A 24558-nucleotide genomic window follows, 5' to 3' on the forward strand; every position below is an offset into this window, starting at 1 on the left:
ATTTCGTTTGGTTGACTTTCAGTGAATAATTTGGTATGAAAAAAGATTATGTGTGTGTGTGTGTTTATGAAATTACATATGTATGTATGAAATATATATATATATGAAATTACATATATGTGTATATATATATATATGAAATATGTATATGAAATATATAGTTTGTTTGCCAGGAGTGCTGAGCTTTACTTTTCCCCCTTAGAATAGTTTTGTGGTCATCTCTCCAGTGTGATAGTACATGGGCCATGTATCCTATGGAAGCAAAAGGTGACCTGATTTTCCTCCAGGGGGCAGTCTGAAAGTCTTCAGTACCGGCTGCTGTGCCAAGGTAATAGTTGAGATGGTGTTGAAGGAGTTTTCTGTGTTTCTTACTCGGTAGAGGAGTCATTCTCTGGATTGCTGCCAGATGCAGAACTCTCCCTCCACCCTGCTTATGCCTCACCTACCTAATGGGTCAGCAGATCCATCAGTGAGAAGAAGTGAGCTTTCCAGGTCCTGATGAAGAACGAAAACTCCAAGCCCAACTCCTGCTTAGTTTGCCCTAGAATTTACAGGGAGTTTCCACCTCCATCTCCTTTTATCTCCAAAAACAGGACGCACAGGGATTATTGTTCCCGTTATATGGACGTGCAGATTGAGTTTCAGAAATGCAAAATGATTTGCCTAAACTTCACTCATCTTGAACCCGTGGTCTTAAAACCTGTGATGAAATTTTGCCTTGAAATTATTGCCCGCCGCTCAGAAAGTTTCTAAGGGTAAAGTCATTGTGGCTTTCTGAACTCCTAGATTCATGACTTCTGTCAACACATATTTAATTAAGATGTCCTGTGTGGCGGTCAGACTTCTAAGTGCAGGAAGTAAAATGGTGACCAAAGAAAAGGACTTTCTTCTCTTAGAAGTTTGATTATAGTTGGAGACAGACATTTCATCAATTAATAGTTAAGGAAAGGGCTAGAAAGTGATCAGTGTGCTGCCAAGAATACAAATGCAATAATCCAGTAGACAGCATCATTATGGCTCCTGTATGTTAGGTGGGCAGCACAAGCCCACTCTTAGGGAGTGATTTTGATCTAACACCTGAGCAATGAGGCATGGGGCAGGGGTGAGAGGAAGAGATTTCTGGAGAGGGAGACGGGGAAATCTAAAGGTCCAGAAGACAGAATGACCTTGGTAGGCTAAAGGAATATACAGAAGTTTAAAGTTGCTGGATCGTAGTGGTCAAGGGGCAGAGAGATATTACACATGGTCTGAGAAATGGGGGCAAGATGTGAGCAAGGCTGAAGACCCCAGATTTTAAGTACAATGCTAAGCCCGTGGAAGATACGAAACGGGATCTAATATGCACATTAGAAAGGTACTTTGGTTGAGGTGTAGAGAAATGGTTATGATGGAGCAAGACTGGAAGAAGAACACCAATTAGGAGACGATTGCAGTAGTTCAGTCAAGAGATACTGGTAGGGAAATGGTTGGATTTGGGATTTTTCTTGGTTTGTTACCATTAAGAGGATTTGCCGGTGGAGTGCATGTTGGCAGTGAGTAAATGAGGGGAATCAAGAATAGCTGGCCTATTGTTTTTACCTGAGTGGGTGGTGATATGAACAGAACCTGGGGGAAAAGCAAGCTGGAACACCCTGAGAGGAATCGTGTGTGGTGACTTGGGTACCACGAGGTGCCTTTTTGGCAATCCTGAGGGATGTGCCCAGAAGAGAGAAGAATGAATAGTTCCTGGCAATGGACAGAAATGGAGGCACAGCATATAGATGGTTTTTACCCTCATGGACCAGGTGATACTCCCCAAGGAGGAAGGGTTGAGAAGAACCACAGGAGTCTCAGGCAGATGCCGGAGGCATGCCACCATTTGGGGAAGACCTAGCAGAGGGGGGCTGGTAAGGAGACGGAGAAGGAGCAGCTAGTGAGTGAAGAAAACTTGGGCCTTGTGGGTAGACCATGAGAAGAAAGTGGTTCTAGAAGGAAGGAGAAGTCAACTCTAATGCTTTTGAGAAGTCAGTAACAAAATGCTAGGCAGGTTGATGACTGAGCTGTGGTGACTTCTTGTTCCATTCCTTTCCAAAAAAGAGCAAAACAAAATCCAAAATAAAGCATGTGGACCACACTTGTCACTACACGCCCTTTGTTTCCAAGCAAAGATAAATATGAGGGTCCAGAGAAACCAGGCTTTGTGTTTACCTCCAAACCAGCTTCTTTCCTGGGTGATAGAATACTTTCTCACACCACCACCACCACCACTGGAATGGAGCGTCTCAAACTGACCTCAGAGAACCGACTCGAGACCATCTGTCCAGAGCGCATGTAGCCATGGGGAGTTTCTGTACCAGCCTGTACCCACACCTGTGCCCTCTGCCCATTTCTACCACTGGTTCTGCCTTATTCGGGCTTCTTGAATTTGGTGTCTTTGCTTTCTCCTCACTGGGCTTCAGCTAGGTCCCCTTCTTTCATTAATTGTTTATTTTCTCATTTGTTTAATCCTTTTCCCTCGGGCTTTTTTTTTTTTTTAACTTTTTTTTTTTAAAGCGGCATACCTGTTCATGGTTCAATCTTAGATCCTTCACATGCTTTCTGACTTTGAGCAGTTGTTTATCATGCTCCATGCCTCAGTTTCCCCGCCTCCAACTATGGTTAATGTCTTAGTGTAGGTCAACTACCATATTACCTTAAGGCTTAAAATGCTTAAGTGGAAAAGGTCCTGTTTTCAAACCACATTATGTAAGAGGCTTCATGGTCTGTCCTTCTCTCCCTTTCCGGCTTTAAAGTCTGCTAATCCCCACCTTTGCTCGTGGGCTTCAACAGACACATCTCTCACAGGTCCCTGAGCATGGGATGCCTTTTCACTCCTAACAGACCTTACACATGCAGTTACTTGCGTCCAGCAAGCACGTGCCCCTTTCATCTGCCCCGAGAAGCTCTGTCCTCCATCCCTGCTCACATGGAGGCCCAGCTGAGTTTCCTTGTGTGGCTCTCCATCTTCACTACCCAGGCTATTCGCTTCTCAATGTTCTCATGCTATATGCTCTTACTTCCCACATTGTATGATAGTTACTCCCTTCCTTTTCTCTCACCTTTACTACGCTGAGAATTTCTAAAGTGCAGGAGGCTTTAGGAAGAATCATGTTGTAACCCACATTCTTTCACATAATAGGTGCTCAGTAAATATTAGTTGAATATGTTTACGAGTTAAGATGGATTACCTAGAAATATACTGGATAATTGGCATCCCCTGTTTTGGAGTGTTTCCTTGGCATAGAACCAATTAAAATGATGACGGGGGCACCTGGATGCCTTAGTCAGTTACGCATCTGACTCCTGGTTTCAGCTCAGGTCATGTGGGGAGTCTGCCTGAAAATTCCCTCTGCCCCTCCACCATTCGCTTGTGTGCTCTCTCTCTCTGATAAATTTATAAATCTTTAGGGGCACTTGGGTGACTCAGTCAGTTAAGCATCTGCCTTCAGCTCAGGTCACAATCCCAGGGTCCTGGGATCAAGGCCCGCGTCCGGCTCCCTGCTCAGCAGGGGACTCTGCTTCTCCCTCTCCCTTGGCCTGTGCTTGCTCCTGTGCTCTCTCTCACTCTCTCTCTCTCTCTCTCTCCAATAAATAAATGAAATCTTAAAAAAAAATCTTAAAACAAAATAAAACGATTACATAAAGATGACATAGAATTTCTGTCTGTATTTCATGTATGATGAGTTTACCAATGTTAAACTCAGACAAGCCTCAATGACTGTCCTTTGTGTTTTTACACATTGGAGGAGAAACTTTGTTGTTTTAGGATTATTATGCAGGAACGTTTTTGTTTATCACTCCTGTAAAGGGAATATAGAAGCTATTCCCTAAGCTATGAATTTCTTTTTCCTGGGACTCATCATTATTTAAAGGAAAAGCAAATATTGGCAGAGAAGGCCTAGGGATGAAATCTTTTGGAAATGCCCAGAGTCTGGTGCCTAGAGAAAGTGAGATTCTGAGATTTTGTAGGTCACTTGTGGATTTGCCACATCCGTTTTTTAAATAGATTCAATTAAAATTGGGTAATTAAACATTATGTGTCGGCCGAATCACCCAGATTATGTATTAGTATGAACATAAATCTAACTAATTACGAATGACATTTGTCAAAATAACCATAGAAGGCAAACCAGTCAAAATAGTTATAAATAGACTGATAAGGTCTTTGAATATGCAACAAAAATGGTGAATACGCTGGAACAGAGATGGTTCTCAAAACCAGAAATATTTCTAAATTAAAAAGCAATTAAGTATTTTATAATTGCTATTTGGATATATGTGTATGTGGCTTGATTTTCACCACTACAATAATCCTAAGAAAATAGTTAAGAGACCTAATTACCCATCATCATAGTCTATTAAACCAAGTTGCCCTTGAGAGCACATATAGATGTGTTTTGGGAAACGTTATCTTATTTGGAAAAACAAAGAAGAAAAATCTGCTTCTCTTAATATTCAGCTTAATCAAAACTGTAGGCCTTAGGAAGTGAGGATAACTCTGTTAGCATGATTTATTTGAGAGAGATTAGTGCTCTTAGGGTATGACTGTTCTAGAAAATACTACATTGAAAGCGCAGTGCTTGCCTAGAGCCTCTGTGATGGCTTGGGGAGCAATGCTTGGCTTCCCTCCGTAATAGCATTACTGTTGCCAGCCTTGAGACCATTTAGGGTAGGGAGGCTCCAAAAGGCTGGGTTCTCCAGTAAGAGGACAGCAGTGGGAATTGTGAGACTGTTTGGGGTCAAGGTGTAGAGACTGGGGGAAAAGGTAGGCTAGCTCCCACCAAGGGCAGGAACCCAGGAGTGAACCAGGTCCCACTGCTCCTTGTCCTTGCCTTTCTGGGGCCCGGCGGTACCTCTTCAGTGGTCTGTCACACCCCCTCTGAGGTCCCCTGCCATGTGCAATGAGGCAGAGGGGCTGGCCTCCGTGGTACGCGTGGGGCGGGAAGGACCCACCTTTCACTGGAATGGGGGGACATGGGATCTTAGAATCTCAGATCGGAATTTCAAGTGTTTTCTTGGCCATGCTTGTGTAAGGTGTGGGTCCTTCATGCCATATCTAAGACGCTGGGCTCTGTTGACCGTGGTGCTTTTCAATTTAACTTGCCCGGTATCTCTGTGGGATGGCGTTTCCTTTATTCTGCCAAATCCGATACAGAAACTGACTTTGGGAATATAACCCAGCGTGAAATACCTGTATGTAGTTTAGTATCTTTACCCCAGTGTAATGTGCTGGAAGATGGGATTGTATACACACTGACTGCTCATACATGCTCTTTGTCTTGCCTTTGATATAATTCGCCATGGGTTTGGATAATTCCACGGAATTGCAGAGTGATAGGCTATCCTCAATTAAATTTACTTTTGTGTTTTGAGGGCACTTCCAGAACTCAGGGTAGGAGGGGTTGCCAGCCGAAACGTTCAGACGAATGAGTTCCTATGGCATCAACATTGAAACCGTAACAGTTTTGTCAAAAATCTCTGTAAATGACAAAGTGAAGAGACATCAACTGTTCAAGCAAACCATTTTATTTCTCTTTCCCTACCAAAGGTCTTTCCCATTTATTAGGAAGAGAAAGCATCATATTTTATTTCCTCTGACAAGTTCAAAGCAAGCCAACTCAGTCTTTCAGTAGGACCCTGGTGAGGCAGGAAGAAATTAGGAGTCTGGGAGAGCCTGGCACCCCACTCTCTGGAAGATGGGGCCCAGGCACCTGGGCTAAGACAATGGAAGCTGAGGCCAGATGACCTGAGTTTGAATCCTGCATCATCCACTTACTAGCTCGGTGATGTTGGGTGACTTACTTCCCCTGCCACCTGCTGTGTAGGCTGAATCTGATAGTAGTGCCTGTTTCTAATGGCTCTTGGAGAATGTGTGTGTGTGCATGTGTGTGTGTGTTTGCGTGTGTGTGTAGTCCATGTATACATATGCCTACATTGTTTTTCTATCACAGCTATGACAAATTAACACAAACGTAGTGACTTAAAGCGACGGAACTCCATTCTCTCACAGTTCTAGAGGCCAGGAATCCAAAATGAGTTTTACGGAGCTAAGATCGAGGTGTCTCATAGGCCATGCTCCCTCTGGAGGTTCTAGGCGAGAATCTGTTCTTTGCCTCTTCTGGATCCTGGCGGCTGCTGGCCTTCCTTGACTTGTGGCTGCATCACCGCGGTCTCTGCCTCAGGGTCACACTGCCGTCTCGTCTGTGCATGCAGATCCCTCTGCAGGCTACGTTTGACTGTATTTAGGAGCCGCCCAAATAATCCAGGATAATTTACCCATCTCCAGATCCTTAGTGCAGTCACATCTGCAAAGTCCTTTTTTCCGCTACAAGGTGACATTCACAGGTTCCAAGGCATAGGATGTGGATATCTTTTTTGTGGGGCCATTATTCCGTTGACCACAATGTCTCACTCGGACACGCACAAGCGTGTGTCCTCTGGGTGCTACGAGAGCCCTGAAGCTCAGTTCCTTCATAGGAAGTTGGGTAAAGTTACAATGTTTGCAATGAATTGCCAGGTCTAGCCAGTCGGATAGCAGAAAAGCCCCTGAGAATGGGCCAAATGGGGGAGGGGGAGCGTGAGTGATGTTCACCGGAATTTGTTGTAAAATTATACCAAAAAATTCCCATTTTCAAACAAAATAGCCAAGACATTACATATATCGAAAAACCACCTGCTTTTGGGCGCCTGGGTGGCTCAGTCAGTTAAGTGCCTACTCTTGATTTCGGCTCAGGTCATGATCTTAGTGAGGATCGTGAGATCCAGCCCTGTGTCAGGCTCTCTGCTCAGAGTAGAGTCTGTTTGAGATTCTCTCTCTTCCTCTGCCCCTTGCCCTGCGCGCAGACGCGCGCACGCACACACACACACACACACACACACACACTCTCTCTCTCTCTCAAATAAATAAATAAATAAATAAATAAAATCTTAAAAAAAGAAAAAACCCAAAACCTCTTAACTCTCATATTTGAAACACTTTTGGACTTCTTTACTGGATAGAGCTCTTTCTTATCTAAGGTTTTAGGAATAGTTGTGATAATATTTTAGGACTTTCCTCTGGTATGTAATCTGATTATACTAGAGAAGAGAGACAAATGTTTGAAGGCATAAATGGCAAACTCACAAAGTACTGTTTAATGCAAAATTATTTGATGTAATAAGTTCCAGCAGATATTCATAAAATTACGAGAATGTTAAATATTAACTGGGAAATGGATATATCAATAATGTTCATTAAGTTCTCATTTAACATTGTGATCATATTATAAATAATGTCTCTTGAACGGAAGGAAATCATCCTGTTTCACAGTTTATTTAAAATAAGAAAGAAATGTAACTGCCCAGATGTACACCAGAAGACAAATTTTAATGTTCATTTCGTTCAGCTGCAAACAAAAATTTATGGAAGTGATGCTGAATAAGGCTCATAAAAAGGATTTTCAGTATATCCTGAGATTTGGTGAACACATCGATATGTTCTGAAACTGGGAGTAAAGTCATTCGTGGTAGTGGTAGGATGCATTTCAGGAAACAAGCATTTATCATGTGAATAATAAATAAATTCTGAGTGGTTGGTTCAGCGGATAAAAAATAATTTCCAAATAAGCATCTATAATCTGGGCTTTTCTATGTACTCCCGTGAATATGGTACACACATTCTAACTCAGAACTGCAGAGAAAAGTAATCAGGTATGAAATGTTGTTTGTTTTCATGAAGCCAGTTTCGGAAAAAAATAGAAAATATTGATGGGAAAAACTAAAAACACTCATCTATTTAAATCTATATTGCCTATTAAGCTGACAGTTTATGTAGAATGTCTTCATTAGGATTCAGCCAGAATATGCAATAATGAGACCAAAACTGATGAGCGTGACATAGGTGACCTTACAGTTCTAGCAAGAGAAACCAAACACACAAAAAGTCACAAGTGGTAGGTAAGGTGTATAAAAATTATCGTGTCTCTGCATCTTCATTTACATTCATGCTATGGTTGCTGGAGTCTTTTTCTACATCTGTTTCATGTTGTCTGAAAATAAAGACCTTGGTCCTTCATATTGCTTGTATGATACATTCCCTTTGAACCCTTCGACTATGTTTCCAAAGGAAATCTCATTATAGGGCTGGGGCGCTCATTCCTGTATTCAGGCCATGATTGTCCCTCTTCATTTTTCCCAATGGCTCTAGAATATGATTGCCAGTCGTCATGTGCTCTGTGTAGGAATGCTTTGGTCGAAGCCATGCTACAAAGTTATCCTTCCAGAGACATTTCCAGGACAGCCTTCTTTATAGCAAGTTGTTTGTCCCTAGAGTTCTTTTTTTTTTTTAATTTTGATTTTTTTAAAAGATTTTATGTATTTATTTGACAGAGAGAGAGACAGCGAGAGTGGGAACACAAGCAGGGCGAGTGGGAGAGGGAGAAGCAGGCTTCCCGCGGAGCAGGGAGCCCGATGCGGGGCTCGATCCCAGGACCCTGCGATCATGACCTGAGCCGAAGGCAGACGCTTAATGACTAAGCCACCGTGGCGCCCCTAGAGTTCTGTATCTTACAGATAATCCCATGCCAGTATGCTGCTCATTCTTTTTTTTTTTCTTTAATTTATATTTTGCAAGGCCTCATGTCATTGTCAAGTAAGTCTTCAAATAGTGGTATGAAGCTCAGGATGGTCTGAGAGTTTTCATGACTTTTTATTATCAACTCATTCCCTTTGGGGCACCTCTTTGCATGTACAGAATAAATGTTACATCAGATATAACATCTAATTTTAACTTGATTGTGATGTATTATTTAATTTCTAGTGAGCATTACAATTTCTGTTAAACATTACAGATACTGTAGTGTTTGAATGGCATCATCTCTATGATGTATGTTTTTGAAAAACATACGGAGAGAAAATATGTTCAGAAGCAACAGTTTTCCCACCAAACACACTGGAAACTTAAAAAAGGCAATTCCTTGAAAAGTCAGCCCACTCTAATGGCAACATGCTTGATTGACTTTGAACTGAGTTTCTTATGTACTAATACTTTTGGAAATTTATGTATAAAAATATTCCTTTCTCTAGTAACTGGATTTTTTTCCACTATGGTTAGGCTAGCAAATTGTACAAGATGGCATTTTTTAAATCAGTCCTACTTGGATCCAGCAAAATAATTTTTTTGAGACCCAAAGCAGCTTTTGGTACTAGGCTTACCCTCCAGTACCACTTTTCGTTAATAGCATCATTTTTAAAGTTAATAATTGTTTGCTGCCTCGGTGGCTATCATAATTTAAAATATTATACCATATATTATAGCATCCTTTGATATTGGGCTCATTCCCAAGGTACTTTTTTCACCAAATCGTCTCAGTGGGGCTCATCCGTGTTCGGGAATAGGGTTATTAGAGCTTGTCCTCCATCACTTTGTTTTCCTCCCTCCTCAGGGCCATTCCAAGGATTTAAATTGGGTGTCAGGGTTTGCCTGGTACCGCATTAAAACCAAATATGCTGAATATGCTTCCTGGAACCGCAGGATTCTAGAGGTGCTCAGGGGTTTTCTACGTTACATATGTTTTAAGTCTGTTATTTAAAAATCATTTATACTAATATACATAATATACACAATATTTAGGCTTTGAAACCCTCAGTGAATTAACTTTTATTATAACACCTGGATTACTTGGTTTATTGTAGAATATAGAATAAAGTGACTGCTTTTACTTCAGAATGTACTCCACATTAACTGAGCTTCAAAGGTGGCCTTATTTATTACTACTTAATTCGTATAAATCACTATTATTTCAAAAGTAGACAACCAGAACAAAATACAGAAATAATTAGATACTGAGTGTTATGACTCAGTGGTCATTTGTTCTTACATTTTACTAATCATTTACTGCTGTAATCTTGCATTTTATAAAGCATGAATTTGGTAAAGGCCACTTTTACTTTCTTTTATACGAGACTGTGCATAAGAATTAAAGAAATGAGCTCGGTCATAGCAACTCTTACTAGACACATCGCCAGAGGCAAGGGAAACAAAAACAAAAATGAACTGTTGGAACTTCGTCAAGATAAAAAGCTTCGGCACGGTGAAGAAAGCAATCAACAAAACTAGAAGGCAGGCTACAGAATGGGAGAAGATATTTGCAAATGACCTATCTGATAAAGGGTTAGTATCCAAAATCTATAAAGAACTTATCATACTCAACACCCAAAAAACAACCCAAGTATGAAATGGGCAGAAGACATGAGTAGACAGTTTTCCAAAGAAGACATACAGATGGCTAATAGACACATGATTTGATGCTCAACATGACTCATCATCAGATGAGTCATGTTGAGCATCTTTTCATGTGTCTATTAGCCTCAAATCAAAACCACCATGAGATACCACCTCACACCTGTCAGAATGGCTAAAATTAACAACACAAGAAACAACAGGTGTTGGTGAGGATGCGGAGAAAGGGGAACCCTCTTGAATTGTTGGTGGGAATGCAAGCTGGTGCAGGCACTCTGGAAAACAGTATGGAGGTTCCTCAAAAAACTAAAAATAGAACTACCCTACATCCCAGCAATTGAACTACTAGGTATTTACGCAAACAGTACAAATATACAGATTCAAAGGGGCACATGCACTTCAATGTTTATAGCAGCATTATCAACAATAGTCAGTCTATGGAGATTGCACAAATGTTCACTGATGGATGGTTGAAGATGTGATACACACACACACACACACACACACACACACACACGACTATTACTCCATCAAAAGGAATGAAATCTTGCTATTTACAATGCTGTGGATGGAACTAGAATGTATTATGCTAAGCCAAATACGCCAATCAGAGAAAGACAAATACTGTATGATTTCTGTGGGTCAGAAGACAGTGGTTTAGAGCACAGGCTTCAATCCAAGTCACCAAGTTCAAATTTTGATGTCCCACTTACTCTTCTTGTCGCTTTATGGTAAGTTATTTAGCTGATGTCCTCATCCAGAATATTATGTTAATGTTATCTCCCACGTAAAATTATAGAGAGACTTAACTTAGAAAATGTATACAAAGCACCCAGCTCTGTAGTCACACAATGTAAGGGTTGTGTAAATTGTTATCAGTATTTTGCCTAAGATTTGGCAGCTGATTTCCAGCAAAGCAATGGCCCTCATTTGTGTACTACCAATTGTCAATCTCAAACTCTTACTTTTATGTCACACTGTCTTGTACTGGGTTGAATGGTGTCCTTCCAAAATTCATATCCCCCCAGATTCTCAGAAGGTGACCTTATTGGAGGTAGAGTGTTTGCATATGCAATGAACTACGTGAGGTTTTCTTAGACTAGGGTGGACCTTAATCAAAGACCAGTGTCCTTATAAGAAGAGGACATTTGGACAAACAGAGTCAGAGGCTGGAGTGATGTTTCCAGAAGCCCTGAAACACCAGGGCTGCTAGCCTCCAGCAGAGTTTGGGAGAGGGGCAGGGAACAGATTCTCTCCTGGGGACTCCAGAATGACCGACCCTGCTGGCATTTTGATTTCAGACTTCTAGCCTTGGGAACACGAGGGAAGAAGTTCTATTGTTTAAAGCCACCCAGTCTATGGTACTTTGTTATGACAGCCCTAGGAATCTAATATACTGTCTACTCAAAAAACAACCCTGAATTTAAAAAGACCCAGCCAGGGCGCCTGTGTGGCTCAGTTGGTTAAACCCCCGACTGTTTATTTCAGCTCAGGTCATGATCTCAGGGTCATGGGATTGAGCCCCGCGCCGGGCTCTGTGCTCAGCCCTGAGTCTATTTGTCCCTCTTCCTCTGTTCCTCCCTCCGCTCACGCTCTCTCTCTCCGAAATAAATAAATAAAATCTTAAAAAGATCCACTGTGAAACAAAAGGCCCAGTAAGCATTTAACAAGTTGGGAACTCCACTGTGCAGCTATCAAAAGTAAGTCTGACTTGGGATTCTGATGTGGAAGAAGATCTTGGGCTTTCATATAAGGGTTTTAAAAATGGTAGTAACACACTTTTATGGGATTTCCAAAGTAAGCTGTATCTGTAATTTGGGATGATGCCAGGGTCATGAGAATCAAAAACCAGTCATTGGATAAGAGGACTAATGCCCCCTTACAGTTCTCTGATTCGGAGGTCACCAGTAAGAGTGAAATGGACTTACATGTTTGCCATGGACAGAAATCCTTCCCAAGTGACTACACTGTCTACCCCTTTGTGTCTTTCAATGCACACCATTCCATCTCAAATTCCCCGTGTGTTTTGAACCTGTCATGTGTGGTCACTAAAGGTAATTTGCAAACATGTCTCTGCTTAAGGGTGACTGGTTGAGCACCTTATTGAAGTAACATAAAAATCAAGTTATTTCAAGTTCCAACTCACTTGTGTTTTGCCTCCGTTTTGAACGAGGATATGGTCTCACATTGCCTGGCAGTGTGTTTATAGTTGCCACCACGATTTCACATTCTCCGGCATTTCACAGATATACATGACATAAGACTATGAATGCAGTGTATAAAAAAAAAAAAAAAAAGCCCTCAGGTGGTTGTTAATTTTTGGCACTGTGTAATTAAACTAGTTTTTTTAATGTTATCTTTTGCCAGTATCTAATTAGCAAAGCCATCTGCTGAAAGAGTAGTGGCCCATCTGCCTAGAATGTTGTTCTCTTCATTTTTATGAAAAGTATCTGCCTTTGCTGGTCCTTGTCTAATTAACTTCTCTCGCTGCGGTATGTGATAATACACAGCTTTGTTTATATACTTCTGAGAACTGTGGATTTGTATGTATGTAACACGTACATAGAAAGAGCCAATCTTTTTTCTTTCCCACATTTGATTTACCCCTGAGATCGGAGCTCCGTTCATCATAACTTGAGCATATGTATGTGCGTGATGGTGAGGTATGTATGGTGTCGTGCTTCTTCCATCCAGGGCTTCCACGGGTATAAAATGATACGCTGTAAATCTACTCTATTTCCTTTTCCATCTGTCTCTAGCACTGTGGCTTCCTGAAAGTTGTTGATGTTATAAGTTCCAGGTCTCTGGATCTGAAATGAACATGGCTATTGGAACGATGGAAGTGACCGTGGTGAAGTTCTCAGAGTGAGCAAGTTCTCAGAGTTAGCAAGATGTTGTCCAGACTGATGAAAGACACTTGTATTTTATCATAAACTAATGTCTGACATGTGCACATATCACCTATATGTCTGTCTCTCTTCCATCAAAATTATCTAGCACAGCGTCTTGCCCTTGGTAGGTGGGTACTTCCTAACTGTGTATGACATGAAAGAGAAAATGAATGCAAATGCGTAAAGCAAAGCTTCTGTAGGTAGTTGAAGAGCACAGATGTTATTGGTATATATTTATATACAAAACAAAAATAAGGTTCTGTGAATGGGAATCTTCTTGTCTTTTAAGATGTAGATGCTTCACATTCTTTGCCTACTGTGTATAGCCTTTGGATATCCAAGTAACCACGGTATTACTTCTACATGTGTGCTGCCAAAAAGTATAATGAAGATTAAATGCAGAACGGAATAGAGAATTAAGATTTTTTTTTTTTCCCCTCTGCAGGGCTATTGTGCAATAGGAAAAGACAAGAGATGATAAAAATTAGATTTAAAAAAAAAAAAACAGAGACTCAGGAAATAAGATCACGAGTGTTGTACTGAGATCTGAGATGTAGCATGTTAATGCCTTCGCATTTGTTTTGACTGTCATAAAGATAGGTTGTGTAGATACAAAAGTGTCTTAAAAGGAGGTCAACTGAAAAGATGGCTTCACGAAATCAGTAGTGGGATTTGTTCCAAAATTATGATGCATGAAAGAATAACCAAAATCTCCTGTGAGAATATAGTGAGAAGACTTGATTAAATGAAATTTAATTTATTAGAACAATTCTTGTGGAGTAAAGAAAATTATGAACAGGTTAAAACATAATATAATTTCAAACAGGGTGAGTAACTTTGAGAAATAAACTCTGGTACAGGAGGATTCTGCTGATACTCATATTTCTCTCTAATAAATGTGTTCTTTCCCCCCCATAGTTGTGAAGTGGTCACATGGGTTAAGTTCAGTTCATTGAGAGAATAGAAGGACACTACGGGATCAACATCCTATTTTAGGCCAATCTGGAGAAGACATGTCTTCCCACTGCATTCTTTGATAAATTCTGTGACATCCAGTAATATTTGTCCAGCCCTATGGTAGGTAGTTCAGGCCACTCCTAATATAAATTTGGTCTACCCTGTCCTCTATTCAGGTAGGAAGTGAATCAGCAGAAAAGCCGAACAGTCATGGTCTTTAATTAATTCTGGATTTGAATATTATTGGAAAGCTAGTTATACTGTAATAAAAAGGCCTCGGAAGTAACTTTGCTTCTTTTAATAACTGTCTTCGGAAAAATCTGTAAGATGCGTCCTATTTTCTGTTGGTCTAATAAACTTGTGAGTGCAAGTGCTTTTTCTTGCCAAACTGGATAAAGTAATGAAATATTCTTGAAAACTCTCCTTCTTTTTTCCATTACTTTCCCCATCCAATCCTTGGCCTTCAATTATCTTAAAAACACACAGGCTACTTGGGCAGTGGGCAGACTGGGGAAGCTATTTCTTTGTGATTGCGGCAGAAGGATTTGAAAAATTCTGATGGCATTTGGTAAATTCTCTTGCAACCCTGGGACTAACCATGCTCCTCATAGGTCTTACGTTTATGAAAAGAGAATTACTCTTTAACTTTCAACGAAATCACTGGACTGACAAGAGCCCCTACAAATGCCTCTTTACCTAAAGCTTTTTGCCTTGTAGTTGTCCTAGTAGTTATATAACCAATCCTGATGATGGAAAGTCAAAGCTGCAATAGGGTCGACTTTGTAAGAGAATGTAGCATGGTGTATCAATTCTGTGTTGAGTTTAAGTAAGGGCAAAAATACAGATATCTGTGTTTAAATACAAACAACATAGTCTTATAGAGAGGTCTAAGAAAGGAAAGGTCCATTTGGAACGATAGTAATGCACTTGTTTTATGTAAGTCCCATGGGGACACATGGATCTGCCATTACACGTGAAGCCCTTACGTCTTCTCGGGAGGTGTCATCCCTTGTCACGAATGTATTTGTCATCCTAGCACAGAATTCAGGTCATTTGTTTGCACCACGTGTTGACTAGCTGTGATTTTATTGCTGCCATTAAACATTATGAACAGGAAGACATCACAGAAAGAATTAACAAATTCTCTTATCCAATGTTGACACTGACAAAAATCGCTAAGTTGACACAAGGGAAAGCAGTTAGGATATTGTTTCTGTTTGAAAGACACCGAAGTGGTTCTCTTTAGAATACTTTTCTTATGGACTCCTATTTGCCAAGGAAGATAAGTTCTACAAGAGGCAGGGTTTTGTGTTTTAATCTCTATTATGTAACGTTCTTTGGAGGACAGTAGATACGAGATTATGGTACACCATCACTTTGTTACTCTCCTAGGTTTAGGAGAATTAAAAAATATCTTCTTCCTAGAAGTGAGAGTGAAGCCATTATTCTCCTTCATAATGTTTGACGGTAGCTTATTTTTGGCTTAGTTTAGTTTACTGTTTAACATTAGTTCAAATTAGCAAAGAATTGTCCCTTGCTTAAATTATCTTTTCTGATAATGGGGCACCTGGGTGGCTCAGTTGGTTAAGTGTCTGACTTTTTTTTTTTTTTTTAAGATTTATTTATTTATTTATTAGAGAGAGAGAGAGAGAGAGCATGGGCACAAGCAGGGGGAGTGGCAGAGGGAGAAGCAGGCTCCCCGCGGAGCAGGGAGCCTGATACTGATACTGGTCTCGATCCCAGGGCCCTGGGATCATGACCCGAGCCGAAGGCAGACGCTTAACCAGCTGAGCCACCCAGGCGCCCAAAGTGTCTGACTCTTGATTTCGACTCAGGTCATGACCTCAGGGTTGTGAGATTGAGCCCTGCATCGGGCTCCGCGCTGAACTTGGAAACTGCTTAAGATTCTTTCTCTGCCCCTCCCACACCCACCCCCCCCCAACCCTGCTTACGGTCTCTCTCAAAAAAATAAAATTTTAAGAAACTTTTTTTTTTCTGATAACGATTTAACTGATCCTTCAGAATTCCTAAATTCTTTGGAAATCTAGCTCTAATAGGAAGATAAAACACAAATCCACATACCGTACAATAATACAAAAGATAAACAGCTCACATTCTTAAGTTTGTTCAAAAAAGTGATTCACAGTCTTGGCGTATAGATCGTTAATATTTGCAGGCATCATTTCTTCCTGTGAAGTTAGCGCTGTGTGTTATCTCAGGTAGTCACGGAGAGCAGCAGATGTGAAAGAATGCACGTCAACTCGATGCCGTGCGTTAGATTTGGAAAGTCTGGGAAAACATACTCGCAGGTTGTGGCTCTAACTAGTTAGTCAGAGCTCCTAACGGTATGAAAATTACTGGTATTGGGTGAAGTAGTAGATGTGCTCTTTGCATGAGCTATTTCTTTTATTGACTCTTCATCATTTACATATGGATCTCGGGAGTAAGGAGGTTGCAAAATCATCCTTGCTCCATTATCTTTGAATATTGATAAATGACATACTGTGAACAGAAAATACAAATGCCTAAATGAGTATTTACATCATTTTGTTCCAAGGCTTGTCTTCTCAGTGTGGTGTGGATCTATCCTGTGATTTCACTGAAGGGATGGTTTCAGGAATTAGTACAGTAGGGGACCAGCTCCTTGCATGTGCCTCGTCATTTAAATATCACACTACTTCTGCTGAGCTATAGATACTCAGGGGACAAGTCCTTTAAATGCTTTGATTTCAAAGCTAAATAGAAGCCCCTGTGAGTGAATTTCATGAATTTAGTGTAAATTCTATGTTAGTATGAAGGTTCCGTGGTGTGCCCACATTTCCTAATCTGATTACCAGTGCCTTATTATTTTTCCCCTTTTATTCGGTCAAAACCATAACAGTTGCTGTCATTTTGGTGTTTCCTACAGGCTGTGGAGTGGGAGTGTGATGAAGCCACCAAGAAGGCCTGTTACAGTAAGGGCAAGTCCGAGGTAAGGGGCATGCAGAAACGCACGGTCACCACTGTTTGGAAGGACTATACGTGAAGCATTTTAATATGAAGGTTATTCCTGATGATGGTGCCTTGTAACTTGAAAAAAAAGCAGGATTCAAAATATACGTCGGACGCCTGGGTGGCATGGTCATTTAAGCGTCTGCCTTTGACTTAGGTCCTGATCCCAGGGTCCTGGGATCGAGTCCTGCATCAGACTCCCTGCTCAGTGGGGGAGCCTGCTTCTCCCTCTACCCCTCCCCCCTGCTCGTGGTCTGTCCCTCTCTCTTTCTCTTTCACACTCTCTGTCTCACGCTCTCCCAAATAAATAAAACCTTTGAACGAACAAACAAAACAGAAACAAAATATATGTATGGTAGATTCTCAAGGTTTTAACATTAAATCAAGATTAACCACAGTTTCCAGAAAAGGATTCAGAATAGAAGAACAGATCTGACTTGCACCATTAATCATTAGGCTAAACTATGGAGTCAGTTGGCTGTGATATCATTTGGAAATATATGGGCCTGAATTTTAAAAATAACATTTTAATTTCCCCCAATTATATCTTAGAGCTAATTCCATAAAGTGACTCTATGATAAATAAAATTATTATATCAAAAATGATGAGATTTCTTTATAATTCATTTTAATGTATCTGTAAAATAAACTCTCCCTCTATCTCTCTCTCTCCTCCACCCACCTCTTCTCTTTCCATATGAAAATCAGCATCCCCAAGTTCCTAAGGAAAGTGCAGTTTCTAATTAAGGTTGGAAATGCAAATGCATTTCTTGAGCAGCCTTGCCCAGTGTCGACCTGCCTCCACAGGGTGGCTGGCTCAAGAAGAGCAGAATTCCTCCATCCGGGGAAATCTGGTTCTGAGAAAGTTATACAGGACCATATTGAGGAAATTCTTTTTCCAGCTGGTGCAGAGGCTCATTCTGTCTCGTTCTTTTTTTTTATTGTTATGTTAATCACCATACATTACATCATTAGTTTTTAAGGTAGTGTTCCATGATTCATTGTTTGTGCATAACACCCAGTGCTCCACGCAGAACGTGCCCTCTTTAATACCCATCACCAGGCTAACCCATCCCCCCACCCCCCTCCCCTCTAGAACCCTCAGTTTGTTTTTCAGAGTCCATCGTCTCTCATGGTTCGTCTCCCCCTCCGATTTCCCCCCCTTCATTCTTCCCCTCCTGCTATCTTCTTCTTTTTTTTTTTCTTAACATATATTGCATTATTTGTTTCAGAAGTACAGATCTGTGATTCAACAGTCTTGCACAATTCACAACACTCGCCATAGCACATACCCTCCCCAGTGTCTATCACCCAGCCACCCCATCCCTCCCACCCCCCCACCACTCCAGCAACCCTCAGTTTGTTTCCTGAGATTAAGAATTCCTCATATCAGTGAGGTCATATGATACATGTCTTTCTCTGATTGACTTATTTCACTCAGCATAACACCCTCCAGTTCCATCCACCTCGTTGCAAATGGCAAGATCTCATTCCTTTTGATGGCTGCATAATATTCCATTGTATATATATACCACCTCTTCTTTATCCATTCATCTGTCGATGGACATCATGGCTCTTTCCACAGTTTGGCTATTGTGGACATTGCTGCTATAAACATCGGGGTGCACGTACCCCTTTGGGTCCCTACATTGGTATCTTTGGGGTAATACCCAGTAGTGCAATTGCTGGATCATAGGGTAGCTCTATTTTCAACTGTTTGAGGAACCTCCACACTGTTTTCCAGAGTGGCCGCACCAGCTTGCATTCCCACCAACAGTGTAGGAGGGTTCCCCTTTCTCCGCATCCCCGCCAACATCTGTCGTTTCCTGACTTGTTAATTTTCGCCATTCTGACGGGTGTGAGGTGGTATCTCATCGAGGTTTTGATTTGGATTTCCCTGATGCCGAGCGATGTGGAGCACTTTTTCATGTGTCTGTTGGCCATTTGGATGTCTTCTTTGGAAAAATGTCTGCTCATGTCTTCTGCCCATTTCTTGATTGGATTATTTGTTCCTTGGGTGTTGAGTTTGATAAGTTCTTTATAGATTTTGGATACTAGCCCTTTATCTGATATGTCATTTGCAAATATTTTCTCCCATTCTGTCGCTTCTCTTTCGGTTTTGTGGACTGTTTCTTTTGCTGTGCAAAAGCTTTTTCATTCTGTCTCGTTCTGAGAGTGATGGCTTTACTTTAATTGGAGCATAGGTCTTTCCAATGTGAATCCCACTTTGGGTCACAGAAGGAAGCAGATGCACAAACAGCAGCAAGTAGGGCTCCCTGTGCAGATCTGAGCCCAGAGCCAAGAGCTTGGGGGAAAAATCTAGCAAATTCAATGAGCAAACTACTGGTAAAAGATCCTCACACCGGCTGTGTGGGTAAAAGATGTTAGGCACTTTATTTTACCCAATTTCATTGCCCGTTCCCCTGTTCACTAAACAGTTTTGAGAGTCAGACGTGGAGGCCGGTCTCAGCAAACTCAGTCACTGGCTTTTCCAAAACTGAATAAAGAACCCAGAAGGATCAGAGGGGAAGGAAGGAAATGCCATCTTAGCCAGGGAAACACTTGGAGACGAAGAAAGAAAAAAAAAAAAGGCAGAAATTGATGAAGGCAATTTACTGAGAGATCTTTAACCTCAGAAAATGCTTCCGAGATAAATCACTGGAGACACAAGAAGAAGTAAAGATAGCACCAGGTTACGAAAAATTGGAATATTGTCTCTGAAAATGCCCCCACAAAATAAAGGAGAAGTAACTAATGAATTCTTCTTACTGAGTTTGGATAAGTTATGTGCAAAACCCTGAGAAGGGGGTGTCTCTGTGCTTTGCTTTCTCCTCCCTGGAATGTGTGCATGTCATGTACCACAGGTATTTCTCCCCGTTCACCAGAGCACAGGGAACTCTTCAAACAAAACCACCTTACTGCAGTGTGGAGAGGCAGAATCGCCCGGGGGCAGCTAGGGGGAGGCACTGTTTTTATTTCTACCAGCAGAAAACATTGACCTTCCTTTCCAAGCTCCTAATGCTCTCCTGTCCTCCCCTTTGCCTGATGCCCCCGGTGCCTTCCAGGGTCTGTGGGCATGCGTCCTTCACCCTCTTGGCTTTCCTCTCCTTTTTCTTTCTGTCTTTATCTTTTCTTTTTTTTCTGGAACTTTGGCTCGCCCCTCTCCTCTTCCTTCTGGGCCCGTGCACATGCCAATAGGCATGATTCGGTTTTGGGCAACCCAGCAACAAATTTTCTGGACCTGTGGGGTGGCCATGGCTTCCTACCCATTCAAGGGGCCCCATCTCAAGCATTCCCCCTGCTTCCACCTTGCCCACGCTCCCCCCTGGGCCCCCCCCAATTATCACCCAGGACTTGTGTCTTTCTCTGCAGGGGTTCCTGCCCCTGCTGCACCCCCACATTGCACCAGTTACCAGTAGCCATCTGTATTTTCCCTGTCATGCTGCATTTTCATTATGCAACCCGTGCCCCTGGACTGGGAGCTGGGCCTGATGGTTTCCCATTGAGCCCAGGACACAGCCGAGGTTGGGAGTGTAACTCTACTCTCCTGATGAGTGACCACACATGTGAGACCCACACCTGGGTGGTGATCTTTGTTAATTCAGGGTTTCTCGGGCTCCCCGCTCTTGACGTTGGGGATCCGATCACTCTTAGTTGTGGGGTCTCTGTCCTGTTCATTGTGGATGTTTAGCAGTGTCCCCAGGTCTGCACTAGGTGCAAGCAATCCCTCTCACCCAGTCGTGACAGCCAAAAAGAACCAAAAATGTCTCCAGACATTGCCAGGTACTAACATGCTCAAAAATCTGGACTCTGTTTCTCCAAATGATGAAAGCATTGGCAGTTCTTACATGGTCCATTTCACATGGTTCTCATGTTTCCTCTAGATCACATTCATTCGTTTCACAGACTATTTCAAAAATAGCTATTTCCTTCCCCTCTCTGGACATCAGTCTCCTCTGTTCCTATGTATTTTAGGAAAACATCTGCCTCTTTAGGTAGCCAGTGCTTCTCCTGCTGATAGTTTCTGAGTCAGTAATTTTATAAGAATTAGAGCGGTAGCCTTTTACTAGCAGATCATTACTGCTTGGAGTGAATAATTGCTTCTGCTGAATCAAAACTGACCCGTGTTTTGCCTTAAGCTGTGACCATTTGTTGTTTGGTGCTTAGAAATTAGGCAAGTGAAAACCAGAAACAAATCGGAAAGAGCATCTTTCATTCCTTTAGGTAACATACCCTCGACTGACAGATGGGAGCGGTCCTCACTACTGTCCGCTGAGTTTTCTGAGACACAGAAGGAAAATGAGCGGAACAAACACGGTCACATAAAATCAGACCTTCATGTTCCACGTGTTTCTGGTTTTAATGGGTTCAAAACAATGGCAAATCTCCATCATTATAAATTGATTCAAACTCCATTTGTAGATGGGATTTTTTTCAGAAGAATATACTAATGCAGCTGAAGATGAATTTCAAGCACCAGTACTGTAAGGAGAGATCGCACGTTCTTTGAGGTGGCATTAAGTATATTGATGGACCCATCTACGCTCTTGAACAACCTGTGCTCAGTTGAAATGGAATTTGGTTTTGTAGCAGCACCGTGTGCGGTAGAAGTTCATGCGCCCAGAATGATGTGATGGGTTTCCGAGGCTTCAGCCTAAGCCACACTGCCAGGTGGTCCATGGGTGGGGAGCCCAGCAGGACATCCGGCTCTGTGCGTCTTCCTCTACTAGTTCCTTTTCCTTACTTAGCGTCTCTGTTACGTTCTCAAAATGGCACCTGGCCCAGTAGCCTGAGCCCAGCCCCTGGGACACAGAAGAAGAAACAAGGCCACTTTCTATGAAGAGGAGCAGCGAGGCCAGATACCACCTGCCCGAGGGCCAGTCCCTGAATTCACAGTTCAGACAACCCAAATTTCTCCATGCTGACAGTTCAAGGGCCCAAATCGGAAAACATTTTCACAGAGTCAGCTTAACTGGAGCAGCCCCCTTGCTTCTGGAAGTTTCCATCACCCGCGGTCAACCGCGGTCCAGAGGCAGATGATCCTCTTTCTGATGTCACGCCAGAAGGTCGGTAGGAGCCCCACGCTGCGTCACAGGGCCTACATCAGTCACTCACGTCACCGCATCGCGTAGGCATCTCATCATCTCCGACCATCACTCACAGAAGGGTGAGCACAGAAAGTAAGACATTTTGAGGGAGAGAGAGAGCACGTTCACAAAACTTTTACTACAGCATATTACTAGAATTGTTCTATTATTTGTTGTTGTCCTCTCTCACTGTGCCTCACTTACAAATGAAACTTTCTCAGAGAGATGGTACGTATAGGAAAAACCATAGTATCTCCCCTGGGGGGTCTTGGAAGGTACCCTCTTAGACAGAGGGGGGCGGTTATAACGTCCGTTTAGGGAGTGGAATTCAGGTTTTTTTCTTAGTGGCCAGGAGTTTAGAAATGAGAATTCAGCGATTGTATATTTTTTGTGTGTGCAGTAGTCTTAGGACAACTTTCACAGAATTACAAAGTTTCCCTTCTCCCTGAAATCAAAAGAATAATGCAAAATGTGACATCTCAAAAATGAGAAGAATGCCAGCCATTTTAACTGAACTCATGGTGTTCTCTCCCCGAAGAGCAGTGGTCTGTGCTGCCCCACATAATGCAGGATAAGCAGAGCCAGGAATGCTGGGCGCGGTGAGGGGGCTGAGCCTGCGGGGTGGCGTGCCCTGGGCCCACTTGCTGCTCTGATGGGAACATTCCTCAGCCGGCTGCACAGCAGGGGAGAAGAAAGAGGGCACATTTGCTCTTTCTCCCTGGTGGTGCTGGGACCAACACGGGCACCATTTCACTTGTAGTCCCTTAAACTGACAGTTCAGGGAATCGGGTCAAGAAAATGTCATAGATCTTTGATTTGGGCCCATTTAGGAGAGAAAGGAAGTGCGGAGACTTGCCAGTTCTCCGTGAGGTTGGAGTTCGATTGTATTTATACAATTTTCAGCTCATTTTGGGAAAGACGGTGACTTTGCCTACAAAGCACTCAAACGTTTCCTGCATTAAAGGGGGGAAGAAACGTCTGTTTTTATGTATTATAAAACTTTTATAATAAAGTCTGTCGTATTTAGTTCCTTTTGAAATACCATGACAGAAGGCCGCTTCAAGAATTATTTAAATGTCTTTTAAACAAACATTATTTTAAACATAAATGGCCGATTCTTCTGCACGCGAACAAGAGGCCCTTGTCCGTCTGGGGTCCTTGTGTCTGAGCTACAGCCCTGCCCACTATGCCCTTTAGGAAATGCACTGGCTCGCAAGGGGGTGAAGGGGCTGCTTTGTGCGCTTCTTGGAGCTTTTGCTTCTTGGACCTTTCTCGCTCGTGATCTCATTTTGATACTTTTGACACCAAGTGCCTAGAATTATTTTGCTCTTTGGTGGGAGAGTTTTGATTGGAATCCAGGGCTCCGTGTATTGTTCTGCCTGCGTTTCTCCTGGGGTCCTGCTTGCCGTGTTGTCCAGCTGTGCAAGGAGAGTGGCAAACTCCAGATATTGGGGGGAAGCCACCGTGACTCCATGACTCCATCCTGCCTGGTGGCATGCGGGGTGGGGGGGGGCTGGACATGTTCACCGGGAGTGGCAGTATTTGGAATTCTTGAGTTAATGCATGCAGCACCCTGCAGACCTGAACTTATTCTATATAATTACTGCAAAAATTAAGGCTTCTTTAGATGGCACACGGACAACCTGCATAGATTCTGTGCAGGCAGTTTCGTTTTTTTTTGTTTTGTTTTGTTTTTCATTTTTTTTTTAAATTGAGGTGTCCCCAACAAGTTTTCCGTGGAGTTCAGTTGAAAATAGTCACGTTCTGTAAATATATGCATAATGAGTACACTTTATCAATACACTAGATATCATATAGCATACAACAGGTATGTTAATATATATTCATATGCATATGTGTGTATTTTTAGCTACATATTTCTAGATATGTACATCTATATATTTAGATATAAATATGACTATAACAGCATGTCTATATATTTATTTAAATTTATGTAGCCCGAGGGGCTCAGTCAGTTGAGCATCTGACTCTTGATTTTGGCTCAGGTCATGATCTCGGGGTCATGGGATCAAGTCCTGTGTCTGGCTCCCAAGCTCCGTGTGGAGTTTGCACGAGATTCTCTCTCTCCCTCTGCCTCTGTTCCTACCCCTGCTCACGCTCTCTCAAAATAAATAAATAAACTCTTTAAAAAAAAAAAACTTCTGTAATCTGTATGCACATATATATGTAATACATGTGTCTCTTGCACACATATATGTCTCCTATGTATATATGCCATATATATATATATATATATATATATACGTTTACATCTGATTGGGTGATGCAGTTTCTCAAGATTCACCTGGTAATCGTGACTTTTTGTAAGTATACATTCAACAGGAGAGGCGCGTGCAGTTACTATAAATTGCTCTGCGGCACTCTGGATGCTCAC

General features: G+C 42.0%; 1 protein-coding gene across 2 annotated transcripts in view; it reads left to right on the forward strand.

The window, feature by feature from the left end:
- Positions 1-24558, forward strand: part of SEMA5A (semaphorin 5A) — a 307625-nt gene that overhangs the window by 118696 nt on the left and 164371 nt on the right. For both annotated transcript variants that reach the window (XM_088023722.1, XM_028122663.2), the window contains exon 4: positions 16994-17056. In XM_088023722.1, coding sequence (XP_087879848.1) covers positions 16994-17056 — 63 coding nt within the window. The remainder of the gene's footprint in view (positions 1-16993; positions 17057-24558) is intronic.

Source organism: Eumetopias jubatus, unplaced genomic scaffold, assembly GCF_037043125.1.
Source record: "Eumetopias jubatus isolate StellerSeaLion01/CBP00866 unplaced genomic scaffold, mEumJub1_p1.0 scaffold_5, whole genome shotgun sequence".
Classification (NCBI taxonomy): Eukaryota; Metazoa; Chordata; class Mammalia; order Carnivora; family Otariidae; genus Eumetopias; species Eumetopias jubatus.